Here is a 27,613-nt window from a genome sequence, read left to right on the forward strand (position 1 = left end):
CGCGCCGCGCTCCAGCCAGGGAAAACAACTGCTCACTTCTCCTGCGTCCTCCCCGCGCGCTCCCTGCTTCCCGGCGGCCGCGGGAGGACGGGAGCCCGGTCAGGGGGAGGCCCGGCCTTCCTCTGCCCTCGCTCCTCCTCTCCGCCTCCACTTGCTCCGGCCTCCTCTCTCCGGCTTCAGTTCGGGGCCTGGCTGGCTTTTCTCCCGGGCGGGCCAGGAAGTTTCTGCGCTCCTCGCAGTCCAGCCTCCATCGCTTGCTCTAGCGCAGGGCCCCGGCTCGCGCCTGCCATCCGCTTTCCCTACCCGCCGCCTGGGCTCCTCCGCCTCGCTGCACCCTGCACCCCTCTCCCGAGCTCCCCAGCTCTCAATCCTCATCAGCGCAGGGTCCCCAGTCCCCGCCCCGGCGCGCCCCCCACCCCGGGGTCGTGCGGCCCCGGATGCCAGGGCCCCGAGGGGCTGCCGGCGGTCTGGCCCCTGCGATGCGCGCGGCGGAGGCGGCGGGGCTGCTGGCGCTGCTGCTGCTGTTGTTGCTGGGCCCGGGCGGCGGGGCCGAGGGGGGGCCGGCCGGAGAGCGGGGCGCCGGCGGGGGCGGGGCACTGGCCCGTGAGCGCTTCAAGGTGGTCTTTGCGCCGGTGATCTGCAAACGGACTTGTCTGAAGGGCCAGTGTCGGGACAGCTGTCAGCAGGGCTCCAACATGACGCTCATCGGAGAGAATGGCCACAGCACCGACACGCTCACGGGCTCCGGTTTTCGCGTGGGTGAGGGCCAGGGGGCTTCGGCTGGGGGAAGCTGGGACGGATAGTCTCCAGGAGAAGGCGGGATACATAATGGAGTCTTGGGCATTAGAGAGCCAGAGATCTGGGGCCCCAAGGGATCAGGGGGTTTGGGAGGCTGCAGACCTGGAGGCCAGAACTGGTAGACTGCAGGGAGGCTTGGACTTTGAAGCTTTGAGCCAGAATTGGGGCCTAGACTGGGGACCTGGATGCTATGAGCGTCCTAGAGGGTGCTGGGTTGTGAGAGGGAGCACACAGGGATGTGAGCATTGGCAGGAAGTCCCAGGGAAGGGAGTAAATATTTCCCCAAGAATCAGAAGTCTTTTAAAAAAAGTCTGCTGGGAGGAGACACCTGTGTTCTCTGGGAGGAGGAGCCAAGGTCAGGACTGGGATGAGGGAGTTAGTTACTGGCAAGGTCTGAGAGAGCTCTGAGGCCTAAGAAGTGGGTTGTAGGCCTGGTGGTGGGGTCTGATTCTGGCCCTCAGTCACAGCTCCTCCTTTTCCTATGTCACCCGTTATGCTCCCAGTATCTCTGCAAAGGCCCCCAGAGACACCCCCACCCTACCCCAAGCCTTAGGACCTCCCAGTCAGCCTGGAGCCCACTGTTTCTCCAGCATCTCGTCAAAGGGCAGGTCTGGGGCTCAGGACTCCTCCCCTGGGGCCCTGTGGGCCAGGAGAGAGGGTGGGGGGAGGTGTCCCAGCAGTAATTACCTCCTGGACAGGGTAATTAGGCCAAGCCCAGGATGGCACCAGCAAAACAGCCCCTCTCACACATTCCTATGCTCACTCACCCACTCTAGACCTAAGGAACACCACTCATGTGGTTCACAGTTCTCACAAGATTGTGTGTGTGTGTGTGTGTGTGTCCAGGAGAATGCACAGGCTTTGGCATGACACACTGTGGTTAGTGTCTCTGTGTTGGTGTCTAGGGTGTGTGTCTGTAGTCACTGTCAGGGAGTGTTTACATAGTAAGCCCACGTTGGTGTCAGAATGAGTGTGTGTGAGAGAGAGAGTCAGGATGACTGTGCATGTGAGTGTATGTGTGCCTGGCCTCCCAGGCTATCTTGCACAGGCTACTGTCTCCATCCATGCTGCCCACATCCCCCAGGCTCAATGCCCAGGCCACAGTGGGCGGGTGTCACTTGAAGGTCACCCTCACCGCTAGCTATGGGTGACTCACTGGGAGGCAGGAAGGAGAGGATACTGCCTCCCCTGATCCAGGACACACCTCTTCTGCCTTATGAGGCCTAGCCCCAAAAGTCTGGGTAGGATAGGCTGCTGGGCTGCGCTGCTCTTAGCCTAACACTGATGGACAGGGATGGACGAGGGCTATCTCTATGAAGCCCTCTGGGTATTCAGGAGAGTGGCACAGTCAGCTTTCCACCCTGGGAAGTTGAGTACCCTCCCTCAGAGCAGGCAGGAGAGGGACTGGGCATGGAGCTCAGGATCCCAATGCTAGAGGCACATGTCTGGTGTGAGTATGTGAGAAACAGGTCTCACCTTTAGTCATTCCTTCCCTAATCCTCCTGGGATCCAGAGCTGAGACCCACGAGGCCCTGCCCTCCAAAGCACCTTTTATAATGAGACAGACATAACTACAACCAAGCAAATGACTGGACAGAGGAAAGAGAGGGTGGGGTATAAGGAAAGTCTTCCTAGGGGGAGAAGCTGGGCTCAGAAGAGTCAGATTTGGATATGTAAAGATGTGGGGGTGTCTCTGGATTGGAGGGAAAGTCAGGAGTAAAGCCATGAAAACCTGGCACGCTCTAGTAGGAGGTGGATGAGCATTGGTCTAAAAGTGCACAGGGGGATGGGCCTTGGAAAGCCTCCAATGTCCTGGCAAGTTTAAAGCAATAAATGAGGGAGGTGATATGCCAGAGTTTTGCCTAGGGGCAGGTTTCTCTGGGATGCTTGGATTGTGGGCCATGCAGAGAAGCAGGGCCTGGGGAGAGGGAGACAGAAGGGCAGAGGACTTGGGAAGTATCAGAGATGGATTCCGGATACATTTCAGAGGCTGTAACTGGGAGGGGGAGCCTATGTTTCATCTGCATGGCTGGGTAGGCAAGGATTCCCATGGTGAGCCCAGGTGGAGTAGGATACTGATTTCTGTCAGTGTCCTGGGCCCAGATACTAGAGAGGAAGATGAGGCATGTCTGGGAGCTCTAAGAGCCTGGGGTAGCAAGTAGTAAGGATGTGGGAGGGAGCAAGAGGGCAGAGACCAGAACTAAAGGGAGAGGTTTTGCTCTCACTTATTCCTCTAAATCTGTGTATCTACCACTCTGGGGCCAAGCATCTGTCCAGCATTGCCTCATTTAAGGAAACAACCATTCCCACAGAGAAGGACCCTGAGGCATTATCAGGGAAAGTAAATTGCTTAAGACGCAACAGGCATATGATCTAGCTAGGACTTAAACTGGGAATATTTTTTAAACTATCATTTTTTTTTTCTTTTTGCTTGTGTGTGTATGTGTGAAAGATGTGTGGGTCCATGTTTGTGCACTGGCATCACCGCATGCACTCAACTATGGGGTGGAGAGGGGACTAGCATTACTAATACTGGAACTTGTTATTTTCTGCCAGCTGAGGGATTCCCTGGTCTCTGGTCAAATTGCAGTAATGGTGTTACAGGTTCAAGTGGCTGCCCCTAGCTGTTTGCATAGAACCTGGAGATTCAAATTGAGTTGGTTTCAGCCCCTTCAACCCCACCCCGGGAAATGCTTGTGCAGGAAATGCAGTTAACCGCTGAGCCATCTTTCCAGCCCCTAAACTGGGAATTTAAGATTGCAGAACTCGCCGGGTGTGGTGGCACACGCCTTTAATCCCACCACTTGGGAGGCAGAGGTAGGAGGATCACCATGAGTTCGAGGCCACCCTGGGACTACATACTTGGCATAGGTCAGTCTGGGCCAGAGTGAGACCCTACCTCGAAAAAACAAGATTGCAGAACTCACCATGGGTAGAAGAAAGGTGCTGAGGACCTACAGAAGCGGTTTCTGTGTGTCTGATGTTACCAAAATCAGTTTTCCAATTAGGACCGAGCCAGTGCTAGTAGGTGGCAAGGAAGTGGGAAGGGAAAGAGACAGGATGTGGGTGAGCATGACTTTGGGGACTTAGAGCCAGCCTGGGTCCTGACCCACCTCCCCTCCCCAGTGGTGTGCCCTCTGCCCTGCATGAATGGCGGCCAGTGCTCCTCCAGAAACCAGTGCCTGTGTCCCCCGGACTTCACGGGGCGCTTCTGCCAGGTGCCTGCAGGAGGAGCTGGCGGAGGCACCGGTGGCTCAGGCCCTGGGCTGGCCCGGGCCGGGGCCCTGTCCACAGGAGCGCTGCCGCCGCTAGCTCCGGAGGGAGAATCTGTGGCCAGCAAGCACGCCATCTACGCGGTGCAGGTGATCGCTGATCCTCCTGGGCAGGGGGAGGGACCCCCTGCCCAGCATGCGGCCTTCCTGGTGCCCCTGGGACCAGGACAGATCTCGGCGGAAGGTACCAGACGACGGGCAACCAGGGGTACTGAGGTGGGCAGGTATGAGGGTGGCCGGAATTGGGCGCGGACCAGCCTTGGAGGAGCTCAGCGCCGCGACCCTCCAGGCGCTGGGCAGCCCTGAGGCCACCGCACCGCGCCCCGCCCCCAGTGCAGGCCCCGCCCCCTGTGGTGAACGTTCGCGTCCATCACCCTCCGGAAGCCTCGGTCCAGGTGCACCGCATCGAAGGGCTGCATGCCGAGGGCCCGGCCCCATCCCAGCACCTGCTGCCGCACCCGCACCCCAAGCCTCCACACCCACGACCTCCCACCCAAAAGCCGCTGGGCCGCTGCTTCCAGGACACATTGCCCAAGCAGCCCGTGAGTGAAACCAGTTTTTTATTTTACTTTATGTTTTTCTGGTTTGTTTGTTTCTTTTTTGTTTTGTTTTTCGAGGCAGGGTCTCACTCTGGCTCAGGCTGACCTGGAATTCACTATGTAGTCTCAGGGTGGCCTTGAACTCACAGCGATACTCCTACCTCTGCCTCCCGAGTGCTGGGATTAAAGGCATGCGCCACCACGCCCGGCTTATGTTTTGTTTTTTGAGGCAGGTCTCACTCTAGCCTAGACTGACCTAGAGCTCAAAGCAGTCCTAGCTTAGTCTCCCCAGTGCTGGAACTAAAGGCTAGAACCACCATGCCCAGCTTTGAATCCAGGTTTTTATTTTTTAATACGGTTTCGTTTATTATTTATTTGAGAGCAACATACAGAGAAAGAGGCAGATAGAGAACGGGCGCACCAGGGCCTCCACCCACTGCAAACGAACTCCAGATGCATGCGCCACCTTGTGCATCTGGCTTACCGGGGTCCTTAGGCTTCACAGGCAAGTACTTAACTACTAAGCCATCTCTCCGGTCCGTCTTTTTTTTTTTTTTTCGAGGTAAGGTCGGTCTCACTTTAGCCCAGGCTGTCCTGGAATTCACTATGTAGTCTCAGGGTGGCCTTGAATTCACGGTGATCTTCCTACCTCTGCCTCCCAAGAGCTGCGATTAAAGGCATGGGCCACCACGCCCTGCTGAATCCACAGGTTTTTCTTTCTTTCTTTCTTTTTTTAATAACTTTATTTTTATTTGTTTACTTGAGAGAGAGACAGAGAAAGAGGCAGAGAGGGAGAGAGAGAATGGGAGCACCAGGGCCTCCAGCCACTGCTAATGAACTCCAGACGCGTGCGCCCCCTTGTGCATGTGGCTTACGTGGGACCTTGAGAATCGAACCTGGGTCCCAGGCTGACCTGCAACTCACACTGTATTTCCAGGCTGGCCTCAAATTTACAGCAATCCTCCTACCTCTGCATCCCAATTGCTGGGATTAAAGGCATGCTCCTTACCTGGTAGGAACTTACATTAATTCCATCCGTTAGAAACTACCAGGGCCAGTCCATAAGCAGACAGACTGACCTCAGAGCCACCCCGGGCCTGAATCCACGGTTTTAACAGAGCAGCCCCTCTATCTCAGGATCACCCTTTGCCTACTCATTAGGATTTTGCATAAAACTGGGTGTCCCAGGCTGGTGTGAGGAAAAGGACTTTAAGAGGGAGGCACATGAGGTAGTACACTCTAACCCTTCTCCATATCCCCCCCTTTAGTGTGGCAGTAACCCCTTGCCTGGCCTTACCAAGCAAGAAGACTGCTGTGGGAGCATCGGTACAGCTTGGGGCCAGAGCAAGTGTCATAAGTGCCCCCAGCTGCAGTGTGAGTGCCTGGCTCTATGGGGTATCTCCCACAGAGTTCCCGCCCATCCTCCTCCCACTGCAGTACATGTGTCCAGCCCAGTGCCCACCAAATTCCTCTCTTCACACTCTTTGTACTTCCTGGTGCCCTCCTTTCCCTCCTGCAGACCCCAGTGTTCTCCCACCTCCTTGCCCCATGCTGTTCTCTCTCTGCAGATACAGGGGTCCAGAAGCCAGGACCTGTACGGGGAGAAGTAGGTGCTGATTGCCCCCAGGGCTATAAGAGACTCAACAGTACCCACTGCCAGGGTATGGCCAGCAGGAGATCCTGTGGGCTGGGAGCCTGCTAGTGGTCACTGAGGGAAGTTCCAAGGTGGGGAGAGAAAAGGAGTCTGGCTAAGGGAGGATCCTGAGAGTCTTGGAGCAGCTTGCTGCCACCCAATGGCCCCAGACTAAAGAGAACAAATTCTTGCTTACTACAGACATCAACGAATGTGCAATGCCAGGTATGTGTCGCCATGGTGACTGCCTCAACAACCCTGGCTCCTATCGCTGTGTCTGCCCACCAGGCCATAGCTTGGGCCCATCTCGCACACAGTGTATTGGTGAGTCTGGGAATCTCCAGGTCCTGGGAAGTCAGAAGACATGGGTAGGAGGCTCAAAGCTCCAACCAACAATAGTCAGAGGTCACAAGAAGTCAGAGTTGGGTCAAGGGTTGATGTCAGAAGGAACAAGACTCAGCAGATAGGATCATGATCAGTGGGACCCAGGTCACAGGAAATCAAGTGAGGTCACATAGGTTTTAGGAGTTACATCAAGTCAAAGGTCACACAGGGGGTCAAGGGTGTCTGGACCAGAGAAGCATAGTCAGGAGAGCTGGGCAGAGGAACATGGGCCATGTTTAGGTCCTGCCCTCCACTACCTTTCCAGCGGACAAGCCAGAGGAGAAGAGCCTGTGTTTCCGCCTAGTGAGTCCGGAGCACCAATGCCAGCACCCCCTGACCACACGCCTTACCCGCCAACTCTGCTGCTGCAGTGTTGGCAAGGCCTGGGGTGCACGGTGTCAACGCTGCCCCGCAGATGGCACTGGTGAGCCTGGGGTGTATAGAACATGAGCAAGAGGTGGGGAGACACCCATGCACCTGTGCAGGAAATGCTCACTTGTGTGTCTCTTGTCTCCACCACAGCAGCCTTCAAGGAGATCTGCCCAGCTGGGAAGGGGTATCACATCCTCACCTCCCACCAGACGCTCACTATCCAGGGTGAAAGTGACTTTTCTCTTTTCCTGCACCCTGATGGACCACCCAAACCCCAGCAGCTCCCCGAAAGCCCTAGCCGGGCACCACCACCTGAGGATACAGAGGAAGAGAGAGGTCTGACCTGATCCTCTGACCCCAGATCCACAGATATAACCTCATAGTTGAGCACCCTGTTTTTAATCTCTGATCCAAACCACTGACCTTCAGGCCCCACCATCTGACCTAGAAATTTGTGAGCTGTAACATGCTAAGTCTTGATCTGTGACCCAAGGTCCTTACTCAAGCATTGTTCCCTAGACCGGGTCCCTGACCACTGAATAAATATTCCCTATCCCCAGCATCTAATGCCTGACCCTTGACCCAACAGACATGAATTTTGATCTCTTCGAGACCCACTCTAGCTATACAGTCCCTGTTGTTGACTCCAGATTTGTTCTTTCACTCTAACATTGAATATCCCCATTTCTTCCCTTTTAGGGGTAACTACGGATCCAGTGAGTATGAGAGCCCAGGCGGAGGGGTGGAAGAGGCAAGGGAGCCAGGGAGGACTCATGCTGCTATCTCCCATAGCCAGTGAGCGAGGAGCGATCCATTCAACAGAGCCACCCCACTGCTACCACCTCTCCAGCCCAACCTTACCCAGGTGAGCACAGGGAGTCCTCAGGGGCTAATGAGAGGTGGGGGTGTAGAAGCCCTGGTGTGGCCTGCAAGGAGTGAGAGGCTTAGTCACTCCCTGACATGTCTGTGCTTCCCCCCCCCCCGGCCCTTCCCCCACCGTAGAACTGATCTCTCGACCCTCACCACCTACCCTGCACCGCTTCCTGCCGGACTTGCCCCCCTCCCGTAGTGCGGTGGAGATTGCCCCCACTCAGGTCACAGGTAAGACCTGCCCAATAGGGTCACAGCCTAGATAGGCCATATCCTTAACACAGTTTTCCTTCTCCCATCATTCACTAGGCTAACAGGATAACTCTTGCTAAGAGCTGGGTACCAGGGAAATTTGAATGAGCAGCAGAGATTCCATTCTGTCCTCAAATGGACGTAGTAGTATGGTGGTCAGCCCAGTCAGAGGGCATTCATCCATCCAACCCATAGTTATTGAATGTTTGTTCTGTACTTGGTAGTGTTATGGTGCTGTGGATACTGCAGTGAACAAAAACAGATCAAAATCTTCTGTCCTTCAGAGCAAACGAGAAACAGATGACACCCTGGTGTGCTGTGTATGGCTCTTGCCTGTAGCCTCAACACTTGGGAAGCTAAGGCAGAAGGATTCTGAGAGTTTGAGGCTAATATGGGTTGAGGTGTGAGACTCTGTCTCAAATAAGACAACACAACAACCTCCCTCTCCAAATGGATCCATAAGTTAAACATTTAGCGTGTCCATAAATGCTATGAAAAATGTAAGTTGGAGAAGAAATGAATCCTGGAGGTTGTGATAATATGTAAGATGACAATGAAGATTTTTTGGGGGGCAGGGTTTTAAAATTGTTGGAAATTCAAGAGAAGTGGGGAAGGAAGGGCATGCAGGTTGTGGGGAGGACTTTCTAAGGGCCTGGTTTTGAACTCATGGTAATCCTCCCACCTCTGCCTCCTAAGTGCTGGGACTAAGGCCATGTGCCACCATGCCTGGGAAATAGAATATTTTTTAAAAACCCACACAGAGGCTTGAGTGATGGTTTAGCAGTTAAGGCACTTGCCTGTGAAGCCTGAGGATCCAGGTTCAAATCTCCACTAACCACATAAGCCAGATGCAGAATATAGCACATGCATCTGGAGTTCCTTTGCAGTAACTGGAGGCCACTCTCTATCTGCCTGCCCACCCCCAAATAAATAAATAAAGCCACACAAAACTAGGGGAATGCCAATATCTGGAGCCTTGCCAAAAGACTTGGGTCTGATGCCAGAGCCTATGGGAAGTGTCCATAAAGATTTGGGCATCATATTTGGGCTAAGATTGAACAGTCCCTGTGTGCCACACTATGTGTAGAGAGTTTTACAAACCAAATATCACTCCACCTTCTCATACTCTGAAGTGAACATTACTGACCTCATTTTACAGCTGAGAAAACAGACTCAGAGAGGTTCAGTAACTTGCCCCAGGTCACAGCTGAGCCAGATTCAAGCTTGTGTCATTGAGGGTTCCAAAGCCACAGGGTAGCTGCTAGCCTATCTGAAACCCTGAGCCTAGTCTAGGATGGGAACTCAGCTGGAAGATGGCTTCCCCTAGGAGCTGTGAGAGTGTGGAGGGCAACAAACCTGGGGAAGATGATAAGGAGGCCTATGGGGATGCATTCCAGGTAGAGGGCAGCCTGTAAAAGCCCACTGGACAGGTGGGTTAGGGACAGAGCAGAGTTCAGCACCACCCTAGGCTGTATGGTGAGGGTGGAGATCAAAAGGAGGGAGAGGAAGAAACAGGGAGTCCTGGGCTTGGTGAACAAGAAGGTGAGGAGAGCCCTCCAACTGACCATCTGTGGCAGAAGTTACAGTTCCTAAGACACCAACTTCTGCCTGCTTTAGAAGGGGAAGTAATTAACCATTCCCAAGTGGGAGACCCCAGTGCCTGAGGCAAGGGTGTTGAAGCCACTATCCAGGAGCCATCAGTGCAGCTGAGGCTATGGGGATTTAAGGTATTAAAGTGACTGGGGAGAAAAGGGCCTCAGATACCCTTGGGAATGGGTATTTTTTTAATTTAAATTTTTATTTATTTATTTATTTGAGAGCGACACACACAGAGAGAAAGAAGATAGAGGGAGAGAGAGAGAATGGGCGCGCCAGGGCTTCCAGCCTGTGCAAACGAACTCCAGACGCGTGCGCCCCCTTGTGCATCTGGCTAACGTGGGAGCTGGGGAACAGAGCCTCGAACCGGGGTCCTTAGGCTTCACAGGCAAGCGCTTAACCGCTAAGCCATCTCTCCAGCCTGGGAATGGGTATTAAGAAGACTAAAACCAGGCATGGTAGCACACACCTTTAACCCCAGCACTTGGGAGGCAGAGGTAGGAGAATTGTCGTGAGTTGGAAGCCACCCTGAGACTACATAGTGAATTCCAGGTCATCCTGGGCTACAGTGAGACCCTACCTTGAAAAATAAAAAATAATAATAATAAAGAACTAGACTAGAGGGCTCGGCTGGAGAGATGGCTCAGTGTTTAAGGTACTTGCCTACAAAGCCTAACAACCCAGGTTTGATTCCCCAGTACCTATGTAAAGCCAGATGCACAAGGTGGCACATGTGTCTGGAGTTCCTTTGCAATGGCTAGAGGCCCTGCTGTGCTCTTTCTCTCTGCCTCTTTCTCAAATACATAAATAAATAATCAAAAAAAATATTTTTAAAAAGGCAAACACTAGAGAGATGAGGATGTGGTCTGAGGTGACTGGGGACAGGCTCTTGAAGGGGGTAGGAATGGAAGAATCCAAAGGTGACAGGGATGTCAGTGAACTGGGGTCCTAGTTTCGGGCTCTCTGGGGTCATGACATTGGGGTTATTTCATGTGAGGTATAGGAACTCCTAGGATTGGAATGGGAGTGTGCAGGAGCTTGATGTCCTGGCTCAAGTACTTTAATCAGGAGGACTGTTTCTGCCTTTTGGCAGAAAATGAGTGTCCCCTGACCTTCCCTACCCATGTCACAGAGACCGATGAGTGCCGACTAAACCAGAACATCTGTGGCCATGGGCAGTGCATCCCAGGCCCCTCCGACTATTCCTGTCACTGCAACCCGGGCTACCGGTCACACCCGCAGCACCGCTACTGCGTGGGTGAGCTCCACTTGTGGCCCCCAGTGTGTGGGGGGGCGGTGGCCCCAGAGGCAACCTTGGCTCACGACTTGTCCTTGATGTCTCCCTGCTCATCCTGTTCTTCTAGACGTGAACGAGTGCGACGCAGAACCGTGTGGCCCAGGGAGAGGCACCTGCATGAACACTGGCGGCTCCTACAACTGCCATTGCAACCGTGGCTACCGCCTGCACGTGGGGGCCGGGGGGCGCTCTTGCGTGGGTGAGGACCGTGCAGGCAGGGGCTGCACGGGGCTGATGGAGAAGGGTGGGCTCTCCTCCAGAGGGCCCTGTCACATCACCCCTGCCTCACCCTCTTTCTTCCGCCTAGATGTGAATGAGTGCACCAAGCCCCACCTGTGCGGTGACGGCGGCTACTGCATCAACTTAACTGGTCACTACAAGTGCAACTGCTACGCTGGCTACCGGCTCAAAGCCTCGCGACCGCCCGTGTGCGAAGGTGGGGCTCCCATCCAGAAAGAAAGGGGTTCCTCAACCGTCCCTCGACTTGGAATGGGAGGGCGGGAAGCCTGCACGCATCTCTACCTAGCTCTGATCCTCTCTGGTTTGGGTCCCAGAGACCAGTAGGCCAGGTTTGCCTTGCTGTGTGATAAGAGGGAGGGCCAGTCAAGGACCATGTGCACCAGCCACCCTGTCCCCAGACTTTATCCTCTTCCTTCTCCCACCTGGGTAGACATCGATGAGTGCCGTGACCCTAGCTCCTGTCCAGATGGCAAATGCGAAAACAAACCTGGGAGTTTCAAATGCATCGCCTGTCAGCCAGGCTACCGTAGCCAAGGGGGCGGGGCCTGCCGAGGTGAGAGCTCGATATAGGGTGGGGTGGGGGCGGGGCTCCAGGCAGTGGGGGGGGGCTTAGGGGTGGAGCCTCCTGGAAGTAGGCCCCTCCCTTAAGGGGAGTGGGGTGCCAAGGGGATCCACATAGAATCAGAAATGAGCTCCCTCCGCCCTGCAGATATCAACGAGTGCTCTGAAGGCAGTCCCTGTTCACCCGGCTGGTGTGAGAACCTCCCAGGCTCCTTCCGGTGCACGTGCGCCCAGGGTTACACACCCGCACCCGATGGCCGCAGCTGCGTGGGTAAGCTTCCGACCACCTACCAGACATTTGCTAGCAAAAGCACGCCTTTAATCCCAGCACTCGGGAGACAGAGGTAGGAGGATTGCCGTGAGTTCGAGGCCACCCTGAGAATACATAGTGAATTCCAGGTCAGCCTGGGCTAGAGTGAGACCCTATCTCGAAAAAAAAAAAAAAAAGTGAAGGAGTGGGTCACCTGTAAAACGAATGAACGGGAGGGGGCTAATTCATGGGCCAGCTCACTGACCCAGTGGCTCATTTCTTCTGCAGAGGGCATGCAGGATTTGCTCGCAGGATAGATTTTAGGAGGCAAGGCCACAAGCTGCATTTACAAAACATGTTACTACAATTGAAGGAAGAAAGATGTTAAACACTGGGGAAGCCTTAGTGGTTCCCCTGCAGTAATGTTTATCATGCACGGAGAGGCAGGCTAGGGGCTAGGACTCAGAGAAACTGGAGAAATTAAGACAGCCTGTAGGCTGCAGGGGCCTGAAGAACCAGCTGGGCAGTAGAAAGGAAGCTTGAGTTACTTTTAAGGACCAGAGGAAAAGCCGGGTTAGGGTTAGTGGTGGCACAGGCCTTTAATCTCAGCACTGGGGAAGCAAAGATAGGAGGATCACTGTAAATTCGAGGTAAGCTTGGGTCTACACAGTGAATTCTAGGTCAGCCTGCGCTAGAGTGGGACCCTGCCTCAAGAAAAATTAAAAATTAAAAAATTAAAAAAATTAAGGACCAGAGGAATTAGCCAAGCAAAGAAAGATGAGAGAATGAACAGCTTGCTAGATTGGCAGAGGGAATGAGAATAGTGGCCCCAGAGGGCCAGGAGATAGTGTGATGTTAAAACAAATTGCCTGAGCATGTTGGTTGGGATGTTAAGGTGAGGGAGAAAGGTTTGGTGCCTTAGTGGGTGGTATTGCTCACTTGGATAGGGTCCCCAAGATTGGGCATCTTTAGTGTTGGGAGGTGCTGAGCTCCATGTTGGGCAAACTGAGTGGTGTGGTCCCCGTAGGTCTCTTAGCCAGAGCTGCCAGTAGAGGCTGGGTCATGTGGGTTGGAAATCAGGCCAGACACACCCATCTGGAACCATCAACCATGGCCTGAGGGCTATGGAGGGATGAGGTGGGATGCTCATCCATGGAAGTAGGGTCCATAGCAAGCATCTAACGGAGCTTCATGGACACTGACACTCAGGGGCAGCTAGAGGTAGGGGAAGGAGCAGGAGATAAAGGAGATGGTAGGATGGGGACGAGGGGGCATACCTTGAAGGCCCTTCTGAGAAGCTAGGGAAACCCAGGGCATAGGGAAGAGTGAGGAAAGAGTGCCTCTTGTTTGGCGAGCTTGGACAGAGGGAGGGAAGGTGAGGTCTTTAGCATCAGACATGGCTCAGATTCTCAGGACATACGTGGCTTGGACACCAGGACATGAAGTGCTACACGGAAATAGGGTGAGGGTGCCACATTTTACAAGAACTTTACTGGACTCAACTCTGGTACTCCAGACCACGGCAGAAGTGAGAAAAGAATAGCAGAGGCCTGAGGTCATCCCCAGCCTGACACCATCCCCACTCCATGCCCTACAGATGTGGATGAGTGCGAGACTGGGGACATGTGTGACAATGGCATCTGCACAAACACACCAGGCTCCTTCCAGTGTCAATGCCTCTCTGGCTACCATCTGTCAAGGGACCGGAGCCACTGTGAGGGTGAGGGATCCTAGAGCCATGGGCACTGACCTGTTCCTCCCTACCCCAGGATCTCTTCTGCCCAGGTCCAGTCCCTGTCCAGATATATCCCAGATGTAGCATGGGGTTGTTGGAGTGGGCTCTGGGAAGTGGCTTTGGCAACTTCAGCTGTGTATATGGGGTCAGCCCCTTAGATATCCTACCTCTATGGCCCCCCACAGACATTGATGAATGTGACTTCCCTGCGGCCTGTATTGGGGGTGACTGCATCAACACCAATGGCTCCTACAGATGTCACTGCCCTCAAGGGCATCGGCTGGTGGGTGGCAGGAAGTGCCAAGGTATGAAGGGTTGGTTGAGGGCTGTGGCAGGCAGGTGTTCCCTGGACATGTATTTATCCATCCATCCATCCATTTTACACTCATTCATCTCTCCAGCCCTTCTATTGTATTTTTAAATCAGTGTGGGAATTCAGCTTCTGAACATGTGTGAGGCCCTGAGACACAATGCAATGACAGAGGGACTGGGTTCCCCCTCCCAGTGCCACTCCTGTCCCTGCTTCCTGCTTTAAAAAATATATTATTTATTATTTATTTATTTGAGAAAAGAAGAGGCAAAAAGAGAGAATGCGCACGCTAGGGCTTCTAGCCACTGCAAACGAACTCCAAACACAGGTGCCCCCTTGTGCATCTGGCTTACCTGGGTTCTGGAGATTCCAAGTATGGTCCGTAGGCTTCACAGACAAACGCCTTAACCGCTAAGCCATTTCCTCAGCCTTTTCTTTTCTTTTCTCAAGGTAGGGTCTCACTCTAGCCCAGGCTGACCTGGAATTCACTCTGTAGTCTCAGGGTGGCCTCAAACTCATGGTGATCCTCCTACCTCTGCCTTCTGAGGGCTGGGATTAAGTGCGTGCACCACTATGCCCGGCTGCTTCCTGCTCTTCTTGCTCCCCTTAGATATAGATGAATGCAGCCAAGACCCAGGCTTGTGCCTGCCCCATGGAGCGTGTGAGAATCTGCAGGGCTCATACGTCTGTGTCTGTGATGAGGGCTTCACACCCACCCAGGACCAGCACGGCTGTGAAGGTGAGCATACTTTGGCTTTTGTTCAAACTAGACAACTCCTGGTGCGGCAGCTGGGGCTCAGAGATGTGCCCTGGTTCTACCCTTCAGAATTTCGGGTATGGGAAGAAATCCCTTTTTCCTGGGGGAGTCTGAAGGAGCCATACATCTCACATGACAAAGGGAGCCAGTAAAAATGGGGATAGTGATGCTGTGGGCGAGCTGAGCAGAAAGGGTCAAGGTAATACATAACCTTGAGCTGCCTGTCCCCCCTCAGAGGTGGAGCAGCCACACTACAAGAAGGAATGCTACCTTAACTTCGATGACACGGTGTTCTGCGACAGTGTACTGGCCACCAATGTTACCCAACAGGAGTGCTGCTGCTCATTGGGGGCTGGTTGGGGAGATCACTGCGAGATCTATCCCTGCCCAGTCTACAGCTCAGGTCAGGAGCTGGCCATGTCCCTTTCCTTGAGTCCTAGTTTATTCATTGGGAAACTAAATGGGGGAATGGTTCCCGCTGGGTAGTTGGGAAAGGACGCAGAGCGCTTCCACCTGCGCCCGATGGCTGGCAGGCATGCACTCAGCCCTGCCTCCTTCCCTTCCCCGGCCTCTCCTCACAGCTGAGTTTCACAGCCTTTGTCCCGACGGAAAAGGCTACACGCAAGACAACAACATTGTCAACTATGGCATTCCAGCCCACCGCGGTAAGCCCCGGCCCGGCTCTGCCCCAGCTCCTGTGGTCTGGCTTTGCTGGAAGTGGGGCGGGCGGGCACCGGGTCAGCCCCGCCCCGCCTTCCCCGGAAAGCCCTACCTGGTCCCTCGGTCAGCTTGCCCTCGCGCCCCTGTCACCCCGCAGACATCGACGAGTGTGTGCTGTTCGGGGCGGAGATCTGCAAGGAGGGCAAGTGCGTGAATACGCAGCCGGGCTACGAGTGCTACTGCAAGCAGGGCTTCTACTACGACGGCAACCTGCTGGAGTGCGTGGGTGAGCGCGGTGTGGCAAAGCGGCCCGGGAAAGCGGCGGGAGACGCGCCAGCTTCCCCAGCTGCGGGCCCGCCCCGGTCACCAGCGCTCTTGGTCCCCGCAGACGTGGACGAGTGCCTGGATGAGTCCAACTGCAGGAACGGCGTGTGTGAGAACACGCGCGGCGGCTACCGCTGCGCCTGCACGCCCCCGGCCGAGTACAGCCCGGCTCAGCGCCAGTGCCTGAACCCGGAAGAGCGGGGTGAGGCCCTGGCGGGGAAGCAGCGAGGGGTGGAGCCCCGGGCACACTGTGATTGCCACCCCCACCCACTCCCTTGGGTGCCCGTAGACTAGTGCTAGGACTCGCTTGCTGTCCAGGCCGCTGCGTGTCTCATCCACCCTGGGTGCGCGAGCCAGGCAGCCAGCTTCCTGAGAGCCAGGCGGGTGAGGGCGACAGTCGCCCCGGGGCCAGACTCTGGGTCTTGTGGGTCGGGTGTTGCCTAGGGAGACCACAGCCATGTAGATGGGCAAAAAGGACTGCCTTGTGGGGTTCCGTTGTGATGCCGGTCTTCCCCCAGAGCACGGCCCCGAGCGGCGTGAAGTGTGCTGGGGCCAGCGTGGAGAAGACGGCATGTGTATGGGCCCCCTGACCGGGCCTGCCCTCACCTTCGATGACTGCTGCTGTCGCCAGGGCCGTGGCTGGGGCACCCAATGCCGACCGTGCCCACCACGTGGCATGGGTGAGTCACCCCTGAAGGGACTAGGGACAGGAGTGGGGATCCAACAGTATCACTGACGCCTCTCCCCCTTTCCAGGGTCCCAGTGCCCAACTTCTCAGAGTGAGAGCAATTCCTTCTGGGACACAAGTCCACTGCTACTGGGAAAACCTCCTAGAGGTGAGTGAGGCCAAGGGACCAATGGCACAGTGGGAGACTGTCTGCTGTCCCAGCGATGAAGTCCATATTCCTGCTCCCCATACAGAGGAAGACAGCTCCGAAGAAGACTCTGATGAATGTCGCTGTGTCAGCGGCCGCTGTGTGCCTCGGCCTGGTGGCGCAGTGTGCGAGTGTCCTGGTGGCTTTCAGCTAGATGCCTCCCGTGCCCGCTGTGTAGGTGAGCAACACTGTAGGTCTAAGGGGCACAGCTAGCAGCTGGGTTGGATACCATCATGTTGGTACTAGATTCTAAGCCCAGACGGTGTCCCTGTCACCCCTACCTGCAGATATTGACGAGTGCAGAGAGCTGAACCAGCGCGGGCTGCTGTGCAAGAGCGAGCGCTGCGTGAATACTAGCGGTTCCTTCCGCTGTGTTTGTAAAGCCGGCTTCACGCGCAGCCGTCCACACGGGGCCTGCGTGCCCCAGCGGCGACGCTGAAGCAGTCCTTGGCCCACACCTCGGTGGTTATCACCAAGGGGTGTCCACCGATACTGGGGATGAGTTATCACCTTTGCCAACCAGGGGGAATGGACCCTGAGATCCTCCAAGGCCCATAGACCCCCTTCCTGCACCCCAACACTGGAGGCTGCTCACAGCACCCTGTCTGGCTCAGTGGCCGTTGTGTTTATAGGGTGCTACCAGCATTCCTCTCTGAGGACAATTCCTAGAAAGTGTTAAATCAGATTGTTCCTCATTAATTTACTCTTGGCTTTCAAAGCAACTTGATGTTCACATCTGCGGTTGGTTGGGACTACAGTACACCAGACCCCAGCAGAAGGCTGAAAGGAGCCCAAGACCAGAGATGTGAAATAGAATTTATTGTGACTCTGATTATGTACAGGAGATGTGCCTGGCCTGGCCTGCCGGGCTCTCATGGTTTGTACAATAAATACATCTGTGGGGCCTGCTCTCCAGTGGCTGGAAGTGCCCATTCCCAGGGTTCAGTCCAGCTTTCGGGCTCCCAGCTTCATAGGGCCCTTGGCTGCCTTTTTCTCTGCGCGTTTGGCCTCCATTTCCCTCCGCCGCTCTTCCCGCTTTTTCCGGGCCAGCTCAGCCTTCGTCTGTCCTGTTGTTGGGTAGGAGAGGCTGGCTGGACTTCCCAGGTCTCAGCTTTCTACCCCAACACCTGCCCTTACCATGCTGGGCTGGTGGCCCAAAGCCCTAGCCTGTCAGCCCTCCATGGGAAACACTTACGGCTCTCAGGCTCCAAGCCCTCCCAGTTGTCTTCACCCCATGAGTCCAAGTCTGGCCTAGGCTGAAAAAGGAAGTGCAGGCTAGAGTGGATGCCAACTCCCAGTGAGTTTACCCAAGTCTGCACTCTCATGAGACTACTACCTGGGCACTGGGACGTACAGACAAGGCAGCAAAGGGGTCACCCTTGTCACTGTGCTCTGCGCCACCCCAGTTATATTCGCTGGCCAGCCGGGTGCCTTCAGGGGGTGGCTCTGGAGAGCTGGGCTCCTGCCAGCCCTGGTCCCAGGAACCTTCAGCTTCCCAGCTGCTCCAGTCTGACTCAGCTGGTTTATGATCTGAGTTTTGCCTGACCTGTGGAAGAATGGGAGGTACAGGTAGACTTGTGGGGTGAAGGGCTACATCTCATTCCACACATACCTCTGCCTGACCCCACTCACCTGTTCATCTTGGCTCCCTTGGTCCCTGGCACTCCAGTCATCCTGCTGAACCAAAACAGACTCGGTTTCCTGCTGCAAGTCAGGGGAGAGAAGGGAGACATGACCAATAATATTCTCAACCCCCAAAAGGGCAAGTATGTTGGCCCCAGCCCCTTCCAAACACCCTTTGGTTCCCCACCACCATCACCAAGGTTGGGTCTCTCTCTAGCCTAGGCTGAGGTGGAATTCACTATGCAGTCTCAGACTAGCCTTGAACTCACAGGGATCCTCCTACCTCTGCCTTCCAAGTGCTGGAATTAAAGGTGTGCACCACCACACCTAGATACCCTTCATCTTTTATCTTCTTTTCTTCCCTCATAATAAAGCTGACATTCTGACTGCTACCTGCCGTCATCCCTCCATGAGGCCAAGGATGAGGAAACTATCCTGGAACTCTGTATGATTCCCTGGGAGCAGCTCCTTTTCCATCCTTGGCCACCCCTGGAAGGCCTGGTCTGCATCTAGTCCTGGGGTGGCCTTTCCTTGCTCATTCTGGGACTGGGTAGGCAGAACAGATGGAGAAAGGATGGGGTGTGGAGAGGGGTGAGAAGCCCTGTGGACATCCCAACCACTGTCTGCCAGGCCTTTCCTTTCTGACTCTACTCCAGGGAGTCTCTGGAGTTGCACAGGGACTCAGCTGCCATGTGTAGCCTACCACAGACAACTCTGTAAGGCCAACCTGCCAGGATGCCACGTAGATGAGGACAGGCCCCACTGTAGCCACATACACTCCTCGAAGGGTGGCCTGTGGCCTTGAGCTGGGGTCCTCTTGGGAGGCCGCCTTAGCCCCGCTCACCTCCAAGCTGCCCCAGTCCTCGTCATCCCATCTGTCAGCAGTGGTGCTGTCCTCTGCTGTGGCTGTGTCCTTTTCCTCTTCCTGTGTTTCCCAATGGCTCGAGGCCAGTGGAGTGGCAGGGACAGGGGTAGGGGCCGGAGCAGGATGTCCTGTGGAACAAAGTCCCTGAGCTCTCAGGAAAATCTTGGGACAGGGTAGAGGTTGCTAAGGGAAGAGGTATAGGAGGAGCACCAAAGCAGCCCAAAAGGACTAGACCTCATTTCATGCCCACTGTCCCTGTCACCATCACCACCTAAAGGGAGCTTGACGTAGTTCATAGGGACCACCACCTCCCAGCCCTTTCAGCTGATGCAGCCGGGCTGAGACACTCACCCTCTGGCACTGGTCTCTGGGGCACATTGGTCTCTGCTGGTGTAGCTATGGGGTGTGCACGGATCAGCTTGGAGGTGAGTGAGGACACCCCGGTCACGGCCCAGCCTGCCCAGCTGGCTGCAGCTCCTCCTGTCCCAGGACTGGACGCTGCATGAACATCCTTCTCTGGACAATAAGACAGAAGCAGGTATGAGCCTCTACGGCTAAGTACAAACTGCAATACAGTGAGCTACAGCAGCCCTACCCTCCTCCAAGCCCAGGTCCTCCCAGCTATGGACCAGGAAGTCAACTCAGTTCACTAGGGCTTTTTTCAGCACTCAGATGTTCCAATGGGGAAAGAATATTAGTGTGGGCCACTCACCTACTTCTGCAAGCTGGGTAGGATCCTCTGACACAGACTCTAGTTTGGACAGGAAACTTCGGATGGCCCTGAAAGCCTATGGGGTAGCAAGGTGCTGAGCTGGGGGCTCTAGGGTTTGTATATCTGTTAGGCCAGCAAGGGCCTAGACACCCCTTACAGCATAGCTCCAAGGCCTGACCCAGCTATCTTACCTGGTCCCTCACAGATTTTTCAGGGTCCACAGTGAGGCCACAGAGCACAGGCAGGATCTTGTGGGCACAGTCGTTCATCGAGTAGAGGTTGTGCGTAGCAGCAAAGCCCAGGACACCCGCAACCCGGGATGGTGCAAATGGGTCCTTAGTGGCCCGGCTGAAGGCGGAGGTGAGGACCCTGTGTCTAGTCTGGGAGCCCAGATGGACAAGGGAGAAGACTCTTAAGCATATAAGGGTCAACACTGGGCCCCAAACTACCAGGTCTTACTCCCCAGGACAGGGGGAGAATTCACTGCAAATCTGGATCTAGGCTTCTCCCAGCATTGGTCCCATGCTGCTTTCAGGCTCCACGTCGGGCAGGTACCCTGGAGCTGGGCATATACCTCCCTTCCTCCCTGCCTGTTGCCCCAGTCATTCATTCCTGTCAATTGTCTGGGCCTAGCAGGGTTTGAGTTTGCAAACCCTGGTTGAGGGGATACATGAAAGCTTGGAGCTAAGCAGACCTGGGCTCAGAACCCAGACCCACTCCCTGCTGCGCAAACCCTGGTTGAGGGGATACATGAAAGCTTGGAGCTAAGCAGACCTGGGCTCAGAACCCAGACCCACTCCCTGCTGCCTGTGTAGTCCACTGGACTCCACCTCCAGCCGGCCATTACGGCTGACAATGCTCAGAGGCTGGGTCTCTAGGAGAATGAGTCCACATACATATGATGCCGGGCCCTGGAGGTAGCTGTGGTCCAGGACAGCTGTGCAGGACACTCACACTGGCACTGAGGTAGGAGCCAATTTTTCCTAGGCAGACCGTGGTGTTGCAGCGGATGGGACCCTGATCATCCTTGGCTTGCAGTCGTGCAAAATGTTTCATCAGCTCCACATTGAGGTTGGCCTCATTCAACTTCGGAGCCAGGAGGAGCATGGACTGTGGGGGGACAGCAGGTACTGTGAGCCAGGGCAAGAATGGTCTACTGGGAGAACGCACAAATCACTGGTATTAGCAGACCTGCCAGAGCCCTGCAAAAACACTCAGTCCAAACCTAACCTTAGCATGGTGAGGAAGGAGACCTCCCATTTCTCTGTGCCCCCTTTACAGCAAGTCCTCAGAAATTTGCCTGCACTCTGGCTCTCATTTCTCTGATTCCTCTCAACTTTGAGGCTAACAAACCCCAGGCTGAGGTCACTAATGACCTACAAATTGCTAAATTTGCTTTACATCTTTTTTTTTTTCTTTTTCCGAGGTAGGGTCTTGCTCTAGCTCAGACTGACCTGGAATTCACTATATAAAGTCTCAGGGTGGCCTTAAACTTATGGCCATCCTCCCACCTCTGCCTCCCAAGTGCTGAGATTAAAGTCGTGCATCACCACACTGGGCCTAATCTTGTTTATTTTTATTTATTTATTTATTTTTGTTTTTCGAGGTAGGGTCTCACTCTAGCCCAGGCTGACCTGGAATTTACTATGGAGTCTCAGGGTGGCCTCAAACTCTTGGAGTCCTCCTACTTCTGCCTCCCAAGTGCTAGGATTAAAGGCATGTGCCACTGCGCCCGGCTTTAATAAGAGTATTTTTAAGGGGGCTGGAGAGATGGCTCAGTAGTTAAGGTGCTTGCCTGCAAAGCCTAATTACCCAGGTTTGGTTCCCCAGTACCCATGTACAGTCAGATGCACAAGTTGGCACAAGCAACTGGAGTTCGTTTGCAGTGGCTAGAGGACCTGGTGTGCCCATTCTCTCTCTCTCTCCTGTCTCTCTCCACGTGCAAAATAAAATAATATATATATATATATATATATATATATATATTTAACATTGATGTAATTCTTTAAATTCCTTTTTTTCCCCCTTTTTTTCTTTTCTTTCTTTTTTTTGTTTTGTTTTGTTTTTCAAGGTAGGGTCTCACTCTAGCCCAGGCTGACCTGGAATTCACTATGTAGTCTCAGGGTGGCCTCGAACTCAGTGATCCTCCTACCTCTGCCTCCTTCTACCTCTGCCTCCTCCTACCTCTGCCTCGCAAGTGCGGGGATTAAAGGCGTGCGCCACCACACCCGGCTTCCCTTGTTTTTTCAAGGCAGCGTCTCACTCTAGCTCAGGCTGACCTGGAATTCACTATGTAGTCTCCAGGTGGCATCGAACTCACAGCAATCCTACCTCTGCCTCCAGAGTGCTGGGATTAAAGGCATGCACCACCACGCCCAGTATTGATGTAATTCTTTAACTGGATAGGTTTCAGTAATCAAATGTGCCATATATGTACACCCTTCAACGTTAGTGTCACTTCCGTTCTGAAGTGTATTTGTAAGAGGGAGTAGTAAAGTGTGGTATCAGTCTCCTATGACCTTGGTGGTCTGAGGCAGGCTGCTACGGCTTATGGTGCGGGCTACTAAGGCTTACGGTGCAGGCTATTAGGGCTCATGGTGCAGGCTATTTACAGAAACCAGATAAGTGGTTCACTTTATTACTTATTTCCCATCCTTGAGGGCTATCTCATACCCCTTTTACCTAGTTTTATATTAGGAGCGGGCTCTGATATAATGAGAAGAGGGATTCTTTACTTGCTTCCAACAGAGAGTATAGCCTGGAGTTTGAGGTATGCAGGGGCCCGCTTAAGCTCCCTTTGGAGCGTGATAGTATTTCTGGGCTTCTGAATTCTTGGGCCTTTCATATTAATAACCAACATAGAAGCCAAAGCCAATGGAATCACTAGAGCAAAAAAAGCCAATACTGGGCTAGAGGGATGGCTTAGCAGTTAAGGCACTTGCCTGCAAAGCCAAAGAACCCAGGTTTGATTCCCCAGGACCCATGTTGGCCAGATGCACAAAGGGGCACACATGTCGAGTTCATTTGCAGTGGCTGGAGGCCCTGACACGCCCATTCATTCTCTCTCTCGCTCTCCCTCCCTCCCTCTTTCTCTGTAAAATAAATAAAATATTTTTTTAAAGGCCTATTTTGAAGCCAGGTGTGATGGCACACACCTTTAATCCCAGCACTTGGTAGGCAGAGGTAGGAGGATTGCCATGAGTTCGAGGCCACCCTGAGACTCCATAGTGAATTCCAGGACAGCCTGGGCTAGAGTGAGACCCTACCTCAAAAAAACAAAACAAAACAAAAGGCCTATTTTGGCCCCTGTTCCCAGGTCATGAGGATACTGGAGATGATGAGACACTTTTTTTTTTTTTTTGAGGTAGCGTCTCACTCTCTGATGGGATACTTCTACACTGGACCCCTCCTGGTAAGTCACCTGTCTTCCTGATCATGGAGGACATGGAGACCCAGAAACAAAAAATTGGTGTACAGTCTGAAAGAGGCAAGTCACACCTGAGGAGAAATCAGTCCTCCTGGCTTCCCACAGAAAGGAAAACTACTTGGCCAGCATGGCTCTGACTCATTCTGACAGACAGAAAACACAAGTAAGCTATAGGGCTACTCCTGGGACCCTAAAGTCTTCTTTGGAGAGCCATTAGTGACCTCCAAAATTAGTTCTCGATAAAATTTTGGCTACCTGCTTGGTGTTAAACACTCAGAGAAATATACTATCAAAGATAAAGGGATACCTCAAATATATGAATGGCCTATTCAGTAACACAAGAGCTTTCCAAGAGGGGAAACAAACAAGGCCCAGTTTTGGGGCTCTAAAGAAAGTTGTGAACTCATCAATTGGTAAATCCATTGAGGGATTCAGGAATTGGCTATTGAGAAGTGATGGAAACTTGGCAAGTGGGACCCACTTGAATGTGTGAGTCTTTATGGAAATACCCATGGGGCATCTTATCCCAGTCTCTTCCTCTCCCTTCCTACTTCCTCAGAACTATACCTCAGACTCTGCCATGATGCCCCGCCCCACCATGGGAATTTACAATGATCCTCCCACTTCAGCCTCCAAAGTGCTGGGATTACTGGCATGTGCCACCATGCCCAGCTCTCCTTTACTTTCCAATGAAATATATATTTTCTAATTGTTTACTGTCTGCCAAGCCCATTCTCTGTCCTATTCAAGGTCAGGGAACTTAGCTTCCCATGTCCTCTGAATCCCAGCAGGGGTCCAGGTATACATAGAGAGCTGCTCAGTGAGCTTCTGCTTATAGTATTCTAGGCTGTGCCCCTCTACAAAGCCCTGCTGCCTGAAGAGTTCCATCAAGGGCCTCAATTGGCATTATTCCTACACATGGATCCTTCATAATCTGCTCACACCCACAGGCACAAACCAAACCAAGGGTGGCCACTCTGGGCCTAGCCACACTCACCTTGACCGTCTGCTCCCGGATGGCAGGGTTGGTATCCAGGAAGCCATGTACAACATGGGGGAAGATCTGGGTGTTGACTGTTGGCTCATCGAGGTATTGGATGAACTGTTCCATCTGTGATCCAATGTGGGGTGTGAGAACATGGCTGGCCCCTCCCCACCCCTACCATGGCTGCAGAGTCACACCACTTTGGTTTTTCCAGTGTAGGCACTGGAAGCCTAGGCAAGGGCTCCAGCCACTTGCCTGAAGTTGGAGGTGACTGCATCCAGGGTAGAATCTGGGAGGGAGGACCAGGGCAGGCCCTGGCAGAGGCCCTCACCTGCTGGAGGAGGCGGATGCGCATAGCGCGGTCAGTGGATGAGAACATCTTCACCACCACAGGGATAATCTTCTGCTGGTACTCCTCGGCACTGAGGAACTTGCCCACCTGAGGGAGGAGCAGGAAGAGGGGCTCAGCCACATCCACAGGACCAGGGTGACTTCATGGGGCTCCTTCACCTTGTTCAGACTTGGCTCCTGGGTTCTCAGGGTGAGAATGAGGTAATGCCTGAGTGTGGGAGCATTTCCTCAGCAGTCCCTCTGCCCATCTACCCACACTCTGCCTCTGTTAGCCCTGGTCTGAAGCCTTTTTAGGTCTGTTATTTGTGGGTCTCTTTTTGTTGTTTTTACTTTTGGGTGCTGAGATCTCTATGCCATGCCCTATAAAATGGTACTTCTCCACCACATGCACACATAATTTTGCCTGGAGTTTCTGGAGGTTCCAGTTAAATAGAATTTGATGGCTCTCTCTTCTCTTCCAGCAAGTATCTTCAAAGGAAGTGTCTCCAAGGATGGGTAGGTGCCAGTTTAAAGACAGACTGGAGACTAAGGAAGCAGGGAGGATCTAGCCCCTGCAAGCGAGGAAGGTGAGTGGCTGGGAGGGAAGGTAGGAAGGGGGGTGGAGGACAGGGAATCCTCTGGGGCCAGGATACATAGGTCAGGACCGTGAGCTGTCATGGGACAATGGAGAAAGGTTCTAAAACAAGAAGAAATCCAGTAGCACGGGGTCTCTCTTCCCCAAGGAAAAGAAGTCCCCCAGCCTCCCTGCAGCTGGTCTGGTAGCCAGTGTCTGCTGAGCCACAAGGATGTAGGCAAGAAGCTCCTCTTCCTAGGGGCCTGCGTCTACCCTGTCTGGACTGCTCACCTCAGGATGCTCCCCAGCAGCCTGGCACATAGCTCCTGAGGCTCCAGGCCTTCCAGGTCACTCTTAATAGGGACTCCTGGCCCCACTTACCTTGAAGAGAGGTGTGAGGACGACGGCCCCAGCATTGCCAAACTCAAAGGCAGTCAGCAGCTGGGGCAGCACCTTGTGCCGACAGAAATCTTCAGGAAAGGAGTCCAGACTCTTGCTCAGCTCTTGGAAGAACTTCTGCTTCTCAGCTGGCTCTTTGATCTGGGGGCACAAGGACAGAGCTCAGGGGGGAAACCAGCCCAATAATGCACACCCCAAGATACAGATGAGGACAGAGGCCAACCAGCCTAAAGGAGCAAAAGCAATGTGGGGGGCTTTGGGGCCTAAATGCCTGGGTTCAAAGCCCAGCTCTCCCACTTAGGCAGATGACCATGAGCAAGTTTCTCCATGAAATAACATCCTCCAGAGTATAACAACTCTCCCACCTCTTGGGATTGTTCTGAGGATTCAACCCAAAACTATACGTAAAAGCTGCCAGCAAGCTGGGTGTGATGGCATATGCCTTTAATCCCAGCACCCAGAGGCAGAGGTAGAAGGATCTCCATGAGTTCGAGGCCACCCTGAGACTCCATAGTGAATTCCAGGTCAGCCTGAGCTAGAGTAAGACTCTACCTCAGAAAATTTTTTAAAAGCTGCCAGCAAGATGGATATGGTTGTTCATGCCTGTAATCCTAGCACTCCAGGGGGTAGAAAGACAGAGCTCGAGCCCACCCTAAAATATATTGAGTTTAAGACTAGTCTGGCCTGGGCTAGGGAGACTGCTCAGTGGTTAAAGACACTTGCTTACAACGTTTGCTGGCACAGGTTCAATTCCCCAGGACCTACCTAAAGCCAAATGCACAAAGCAGTACATGTGAGCTGGGTGTGGTAGCACATGCCTTTATAATTCCAATACTTGGGAGGCAGAGGTAGGATTACGAGTTCAAGACCATATTATATTTATATTATTTTATATAATAGAAATGTAAATATATATACATATGTATAAGTATGTATATATATACATATATTTATATTTCATATATATGAAAAAAAGGTAGGACTGCTGTGAATTTGAGGCAAGCCTGGAGCTACAGAGTTCCAGGTCAGCTTGGGCTAGAGTGAGGCCCTATCTTGAAAAAAGAAAAGAAAAAGAATAAGCCTAGCCTGGATTACACAGCAAGAGCCTGTCTATATAAAAATAAAAAAGAGAGAGAGAGAGAGAAGCCAGGCGATGCACACCTTTAATCCCAGATCCTAGCTTGAAAAACCAAAACAAACAAAGCAAAGAAAACCTACAGGTGCTAGGGTTTGATTCTCTAGTACCCATGTAAGCCAGATGCACAAAATGGTACATGCATCTGGAGTTCATTTGCGTAGCAGGAGGCCCTGGCATGCCCATACTTACACCCTATCTCTTTCTCTCAAAAAAAAATAATAACTTTTTTTTTTTTTTTTTGGTTTTTCGAGGTAGGGTCTGACCTGGAATTCACTCTGTATTCTCAGGGTGGCTTCAAACTCATGGCGATCCTCCTACCTCTGCCTCCCAAGTGCTGGTATTAAAGACATGCACTACCTTGCTTGGCTTAAAATATTTAAAAAAAAAAACAAACAATGTCGTACAGAAATCCAGTATTTTATACAAGGAATATATGTCAAGAGGAAAAAAGCTGCTGCCAGTGCAGTGCCTGGCACACAGCAGGAACCTGTCAGTGACCACCCTGCAAAATGACCTGATACTAGAAAGGCAATCACCAAGGAGGACTGACCTCTTTATCAGCGTGTCCTCAATGACGACAATCCAGGAGACTGAGTCTTAAAGTGGTAAGGGTCTCACTTGAACCCCCTCCCCGAAGTTGTACACATCTACAACTATATATTAGGCAGAATTTCTGGTGAGTCAAGGGAAATCAGGGAATAGGTGCTGTTTACCCCTAGACTTGATCCCCCTGCTGGGCCAAAACAAGGCAGGCCTTGGGCTCAACAATCTCTATTGGTCCTCCTAATACCCCTGTCCCAAGTCTACAATACCACAACTCAAGTTTCCTGAACAG

At 53.2% G+C, this 27,613-nt stretch overlaps 2 protein-coding genes across 6 annotated transcripts in view; one reads left to right on the plus strand and one right to left on the minus strand.

Moving 5' to 3' along the window:
* Ltbp3 (latent transforming growth factor beta binding protein 3) lies at positions 1-17,701 on the plus strand. The gene is made up of 27 exons (XM_004656669.2): positions 1-759; positions 3,925-4,254; positions 4,404-4,612; positions 5,878-5,983; positions 6,178-6,270; positions 6,444-6,566; positions 6,892-7,050; positions 7,149-7,334; positions 7,698-7,714; positions 7,791-7,863; positions 8,001-8,099; positions 10,849-10,974; positions 11,081-11,212; positions 11,321-11,449; positions 11,684-11,806; positions 11,963-12,085; positions 13,662-13,784; positions 13,985-14,104; positions 14,720-14,848; positions 15,102-15,269; positions 15,448-15,531; positions 15,684-15,812; positions 15,915-16,052; positions 16,369-16,530; positions 16,606-16,686; positions 16,772-16,903; positions 17,013-17,701. Exons 1-27 carry the CDS (start codon positions 438-440, stop codon positions 17,162-17,164), a joined length of 3,768 nt encoding a protein of 1,255 aa, XP_004656726.1. The 5' UTR covers positions 1-437; the 3' UTR covers positions 17,165-17,701.
* Positions 17,530-27,613, minus strand: part of Scyl1 (SCY1 like pseudokinase 1) — an 18,203-nt gene continuing 8,119 nt past the window's right edge. The window contains exons 6-17 of one of the 5 annotated variants that reach the window (XM_045156996.1): positions 25,623-25,781; positions 24,669-24,776; positions 24,350-24,463; positions 20,880-21,035; positions 20,117-20,305; positions 19,926-20,001; positions 19,565-19,729; positions 19,193-19,341; positions 18,358-18,426; positions 18,062-18,271; positions 17,921-17,981; positions 17,530-17,792 (exon numbers count right to left, since the gene is read on the minus strand). In XM_045156996.1, coding sequence (XP_045012931.1) covers positions 17,668-17,792; positions 17,921-17,981; positions 18,062-18,271; positions 18,358-18,426; positions 19,193-19,341; positions 19,565-19,729; positions 19,926-20,001; positions 20,117-20,305; positions 20,880-21,035; positions 24,350-24,463; positions 24,669-24,776; positions 25,623-25,781 — 1,581 coding nt within the window. In that variant the 3' untranslated portion in view covers positions 17,530-17,667. Of the gene's footprint in view, positions 17,793-17,920; positions 17,982-18,058; positions 18,272-18,357; positions 18,430-19,192; positions 19,342-19,564; positions 19,730-19,925; positions 20,002-20,116; positions 20,306-20,879; positions 21,036-24,349; positions 24,464-24,668; positions 24,777-25,622; positions 25,782-27,613 lie in introns of all 5 variants that reach the window. The other 4 variants (XM_045156993.1, XM_045157001.1, XM_045156989.1 and 1 more) reach the window with 4 other exon arrangements.

Source organism: Jaculus jaculus, chromosome 1 (assembly GCF_020740685.1).
Source record: "Jaculus jaculus isolate mJacJac1 chromosome 1, mJacJac1.mat.Y.cur, whole genome shotgun sequence".
Taxonomy (NCBI): Eukaryota; Metazoa; Chordata; class Mammalia; order Rodentia; family Dipodidae; genus Jaculus; species Jaculus jaculus.

What these genes read in the sequence shown, in the direction of transcription:
- Ltbp3 (XM_004656669.2), top strand. Translation starts at nt 438, where the DNA reads ATGCCAGGGCCCCGAGGGGCTGCCGGCGGTCTGGCCCCTGCGATGCGC. An exon ending in GGACCGGAGCCACTGTGAGG is followed by an intron (nt 13,785 to 13,984) that starts GTGAGGGATCCT and finishes GGCCCCCCACAG; the next exon opens with ACATTGATGAATGTGACTTC. An exon ending in GTGCCCACCACGTGGCATGG is followed by an intron (nt 16,531 to 16,605) that starts GTGAGTCACCCC and finishes CCCCCTTTCCAG; the next exon opens with GGTCCCAGTGCCCAACTTCT.